Source organism: Cornus florida, unplaced genomic scaffold (genome assembly GCF_030987335.1).
Source record: "Cornus florida cultivar Cherokee Brave unplaced genomic scaffold, ASM3098733v1 CherokeeBrave_3.0.0_Hap2_Chr11, whole genome shotgun sequence".
Classification (NCBI taxonomy): domain Eukaryota; kingdom Viridiplantae; phylum Streptophyta; class Magnoliopsida; order Cornales; family Cornaceae; genus Cornus; species Cornus florida.
In genome coordinates, this window is record NW_026775581.1 from 114,803,318 (window position 1) to 114,809,234 (window position 5,917).

The 5,917-nt window shown below is 33.0% G+C and overlaps 1 protein-coding gene across 1 annotated transcript; it reads right to left on the reverse strand.

The window, feature by feature from the left end:
* Window positions 1-729: 729 nt before the first annotated feature.
* Window positions 730-2,888, reverse strand: LOC132285140 (nudix hydrolase 17, mitochondrial-like). Its single transcript, XM_059787308.1, has 5 exons — window positions 2,497-2,888; window positions 2,022-2,142; window positions 1,775-1,858; window positions 1,463-1,591; window positions 730-1,369 (listed from the first exon to the last, which is right to left on the reverse strand). The coding sequence occupies exons 1-5, from the start codon at window positions 2,565-2,567 to the stop codon at window positions 1,163-1,165; spliced, it is 612 nt and encodes a 203-aa protein (XP_059643291.1). The 5' UTR covers window positions 2,568-2,888; the 3' UTR covers window positions 730-1,162.
* Between the last annotated feature and the right edge of the window lie 3,029 nt (window positions 2,889-5,917).

Here is a 5,917-nt window from a genome sequence, read left to right on the forward strand (position 1 = left end):
TTACATACCAGTATTTTGGGATGGCAATGGGGCGGTGATCTCATTCCTAGTCCCCTTCCCCATTTAATTTTTTCACCCCCATAACCGCCCCAAAATCCACCGGGTATTTCAATGTAGCTCCTATCCCCGTACCCATTTACATAATCAATTTCCCAAAACCGCCCCAAACGGGGCAGGGTGGGGTTTTTTCCCATCTCTACTCATGGTTTTCTTTTTTCAACAATACTTCATACATGACAGAAACGAAATGAGAGCTAAGTTTCCTCCTCCGTGTGTGTGTATATAGCACCTATTTTAATAATATATCATAGTATGCAAAGGTAATTTAATAAATTTATAATATATTTGGGGCGGAGCAACCCTCCCCCGAAACCGCCCCAAAACCCGCTGGGTTTTTCAAAGCAGCTCTATCCCCGCTCCCATTTACATAATCGATTTCCCAAAACCTCCCAAACGGGGCAAGGCAGCCCCCTGCTGGGGTAGGGATTTTTGCCATCACTATCAGTATTTTAACAAAAACAGGAGCAATAAAGTATTTCCCACTGGAAGGATGGACAAGTTAAAAGTTCATCCCAAGTATCCCAAACCATGACATTTCACTGAGATTAAAGCAATAGCTAATATGCATTTAAATCCAAAATCAAGATACATTTTGAAGTTCTGAATACAAGCATATGCTTGAGGATACATTTTCCTACTATAAAGACAACAACCAAATATGGCATCAGATCAATCAACTGGAAAAATTTATCAATTCAGATAATGAAATAATCTTAGTACATCATAGAAAGCAAGTTTGAGCCACAATTTTGTTCTCATTTGATCAGGACCAACATCAGCCTTACATTGTTCCAACTTGGGGCGCATTATGCAACCCGAAAACAAAAATCATGAAGAGACAAATAATTATATTTATATAAATAAAAGAATCGAGTAACAAATGCAACATCTGACTAAGTTCTGTTTCTAATTCTCAAAGAACAAACTCCGAGTTCTCCATCTTTCGGAGATCTGAAAGAATAAAAGAATCAATGTACAAATTGTACATCCTCTAAGTTCTGCCTCTAATTTAAGAACAACAATATTTGCGTTCTCAAAGCAACACTTTTTTTTGTGGTTGCAGATCTAATGAAAGGTGGAAGAGCACCTGAATGATTCTCCCTCAGCTAACGAGGCAACGATCAACTTCTTCTTCTCCATTTTGGGATACAATGCTCATTCTCGGCTCTTCTGTTAAAAATTCTAACCCACAAGGTCTTTGATTTTCTTCCTCCTTTGGTTGCGGATGCTTGAGCCGGCAAACTAACCTATCTAGAGCTTCCTTCATCCACAAATGGTCACATGCTTCTCTAGCTTCCTTCGCCGTCATCTACATGATATATATAATGCTATATAAGTTGAGGGCTCATACTGTGACACAATATCAATCAAACAATCTAAGCTCACAAGAATCTAAACATACCCATGCTCGTCGACGGACATTTTCCTCAGGCCAAGAATCTAACAACTCCGTAACACGCAAAGGGAACATGTGCCCGTCATGAAATGTGCCTTGACTTTTGCTCTTGAAACTCCAGTTGCCTAACTTATGCTGCAAAAACAATCCAATGAAATGGAATTCAATTAGTTAGAGACATACACAAAACACAAATTTTATCGGGAACTGGGCGCTTTACCAAAAACTAGGTCACTGGGTAATGCCCGTACATACAAAACACAACTACACACCCACATATATAAACAGAATTTGCAACAATGTTTTGCCAATGCTTACTTCGACAATGCCGACTGCACCGGCTTCTTCTAGGGTTTCTCGTGAAGCTGCCTGTTCCATAGACTCATCAATTTCCCAACCACCCTGACAATTACATTGCAATGTACACTATGTTAGCTAATGAAATATATAAGTTATATAACCAAAAAAAATGAAATAACTCCACAGTACAGATTCAAATAACTACATAATGAAGAAAATGAACCAATTTATATACTTTGATTAACATGTATAGATATAGAAGTACCTTGGGGAACATCATCCTTTCACTCTTCTGCGAAGAGATGAGAAGAAATTCTAGTTCTTCTACGTGGGTCCCACCAATAGAAGAAAACTGATTGGTTTTCTTATATCTGTACGGAATGCATCTGCACAATTTTGAAATTTAACCAAAAAAACAAAAATTAGATTTATAATCTGAGACCACAACAGCATCAGGGAACAAACCCAGTAAATAAAATTATATTACTCTTCACTTTCCTTAATATTCTTAGAAACCAACCAAAGGAAAAAGGAAAATTCTTTAACCCAAAAATGAAAACATAAAATTCAGACATTAATCAAAAGGGGAACATCAAAATTGAAGAGGTATAACCATTAGGAAACAATTAATTTTTCTGATCATTTTAACTTTCCCAAGAAAATTTACTTCAATTTCTTTAGGAGGAAAGGAAAGGAAAAAGAAAAGAAATCATAAAAAATCAAAGAATCGAATGACTCACCCTACAACCTGACGACAGCCTTGATCGTAGCGTTGGAATTGCCTCCCCGTACGAGAAGGCGTAGATGCCATTTTCCTCCGAATTGGCAAAGCAAATATTGTCGCAGCAGGGAAAGGGGAAAGGGGAAAGGGAAAAGGAGAAAGGAAGGGAAAGGAAATGGATTGTGAGTAGCAGAAAAAGAAGATGGCTTTGATTTAGTTGGAATCCCTAATATCCTCCAACTCTGCGTTTGGCATAATCAGTTATATTCTATAATTGGATTGTGAGGAGGTTGTCTTGCCCCTCTTCGGATATCATAGTTACATACTAATCTATATATAATCTATCTATAGATACGCACACATATAGATATATGGAGAGAGAGGGAGTAATAAATGATTAGAGAGCGTGTGTTTGCCTAACCCGTACGTGTTGACGCACCCTTAAACCGCGTCGAGATTCAAGACTCTCTCTCACTCGGTTCCATTTTGTTGTTGACTCTTTCTTTGGGTAAAGTCTCTATCTTTGTGTTTTTGACTTTTCATGATAACAATTCATGTTAGACCTTACAACTAGTGGTATCAAGTTATTAGAGAGTAACTTACCACTGCATTACCTTTCTAGCCCTATATATATAAATGTATAGCTGTATATATATATATATATAGTCGAGCTTATCCAAATCATTCTTGTACCATTCTTTTTCCTTTTTTTCTTTTTTGTTTTTTTATTTATTTATACAAAGGTTCTTACTTTTTAGAGAATTGATTTGATTTAAGTTTACCTCGAACCCAAACTAAGTTGATCTGTGTGCAATTCTTTATACAAATACCTATTCATTGACACGTATTTCGTGTTGTTCGACTAAAAATGCTAGATTACTGACAGTAAATTGAGGAAATCTATACACAAATTAAGATATACTGTTTCGGGCTGTCAAATATAGATTGGAGAAATAGTTGTTGTTGACCTTGTATCAAACCAGACGAGAAACCAAGTTGACCATTGTAATCAGAAAATCTAAATGCTGACTCTGAAAAAAAAAATTTGAATTTGAATTCAACTACTATAATATATACTATATATATATTACTATATGCATAGAAGACAGAACAAAGAGGTGGCCAGGATTAACATGGCATTAAATTATTAAAAATGATTTTAAGAAATTAATATTATAAAAGAGATGACATGTAATTTACATGTCATCTCTTTTTCCTTTTTTTCTACTATAATATATACTATATATATATTACTATATGCATAGAAGACAGAACAAAGAGGTGGCCAGGATTAACATGGCATTAAATTATTAAAAATGATTTTAAGAAATTAATATTATAAAAGAGATGACATGTAATTTATAAAAAATAAATATTAATACAGTATTTCATCCCTCCCAAAAATAAGTGTTCTTTTTTTAAAAAATTGAACTTTTTAAGAGAGTAATTTTTTTTTTTTAATTACTCTAATTGTGAATGAATTATTAAATTTATCTCAAGTGAGTCCACTGATAGTTGGTTCAATACAAGATGATTAAATGGATAATATTATTAAATAATAATTTTTAAATAGGACATTTATTTTGAAACAAATAAAAATAAAAAAGTAGTGAAAACTTATTTTGAGACAAAAGGAGTAATAAATATAATCTATTCACATGATATTAAGAGAAAGGTGAGATATTTCGTTCTAAGTAGTATAGCAGCGTTGGTATGTGGTAGGGATTGAAAGCACTTCTAACTTAAATGATTTTAAGAAGAGGAGTTCCAACCATGATGTGGTTGACGGAATATTTATTTATTAAAAATTAACAATCACATGACGTAAGAAGTGAGATCACTTTTTTAACTTTTCTTTTTGTCATATAATGTAGCAAATTTTGTATGTGGTTCTTACATATGATAAAATAAATAAACAAAGGTTTTATGTTCGTAAAGTATACCTTTCATTGCTCTTAATGTTATATCTCCTTACTTTAGACCTCAACTTTGTATAGTTGACATCAAATGAGTCTAAATAGTCATATAAAAATAGGTAGGAATAGATAAAACATGCCATATAAACAAAGACTTACTTTATTTAATTACAAAGCACAATTAAATAAGGGAATTATATTTAGTCAACAATAAATATTCAACGTCCTTATACAACTCCCAAAAGAAAGTTTGTTGAAAACAAAAAAATCAATTAATTAATGGATAGGGTGTGTGAAGGAGGTTTCCCTTAGGAAAAAATAAGGAGGTTTCCCTGATGCCCACATGGAGAATGGAGACCAGTCCACACTTTCTGAAATTAATATATATCCAACTACATTATTTTTTTTTTGGTGTGGGCTGAAGGAAATAGATCAAATTTTCTGCTTGGATTTAGGCTTTTTTGGGTAGATTGAGTTCGGCCACATAAGGGCGAGACCCGCCTGAATATGCTCATTTTAGGTTTGGGGCAAGCCCATATTGGGTTGCAGGCTCCAATCTCATTCTAATGTGTCACGTGTGAAATGTAACAATTAGGCCTGTCAATAGTTCGGATTTAAATCAAATCAATTAAATCCATATTCAATTTATTATGCAAACGGATTATCGGATTCGGATCACTAACGAATTCTCAAACTGAATGTCTCAATCGTATCCTATTTAGTTCGGACTCATATCAGATCGGATTCGACATCGGATTAAAAATAATATTTACTAACATATATAATAATAAAGAGTATGATTTTATTAGTATTTGTACTAAGAGATTTATTAACATATGGATGAGTACACCACAATATTTATATATAACATTATTATTATTATTATTATTTTGGATTTTTGGGTTACCTCTAATACATTTATAATAAGAGTATTGATATATATATATATATATATATATATATATATATATATGTATAATCCATATCTGATTTGTTAAGCTAACGGATCGAATCGAATCAACATAATCCATATCCGATTTGTTAAGCTAACGGATTATCGGATTCGGATCGTAACCGAGTTATCGGAATTTTTGTTCAATCCATAACCGACTAATCAGATCGGATCCGGATCAGGATCCGCTTCATTGACAGGTTTAGTAACAACGTTATTTAATAAAGTAACACTAATTCATATGGATGCCTTTTTTTTCTTTTCTGTTTTTTTTTTTTTGTTACCCAGCATGGTGAAATGATAATAGTTTTGTACTTTCATAATTTAAAAGCAATTTTTTTTTTTTATAATCATATTTTTTTTTTCTTAATTTTCTTTTGGGAGGCAATATTGGACTGCACTACTTGATAAATGCATACCGCTTATTTAGGAAACAAAAAAAATATATATATACACAACACATTTAAAGTTAAATGACATATTTGTTTCTAAGATGGTAATTTAGAATCAGGGACAGTTATATATATATATATATATACACATTGGTGGAGTGTGGATATAGCTTCACTTCT

Bases quoted from the DNA above. Each gene is read 5' to 3' on its own strand.
- LOC132285140 (XM_059787308.1), bottom strand. From the start codon at position 2,567: ATGGCATCTACGCCTTCTCGTACGGGGAGGCAATTCCAACGCTACGAT. The intron at 2,143-2,496 runs GTGAGTCATTCG...AAAATTGTGCAG, and splicing joins GGCTGTCGTCAGGTTGTAGG to ATGCATTCCGTACAGATATA. The intron at 1,592-1,774 runs GTAAGCATTGGC...TTGTTTTTGCAG, and splicing joins GTGCAGTCGGCATTGTCGAA to CATAAGTTAGGCAACTGGAG.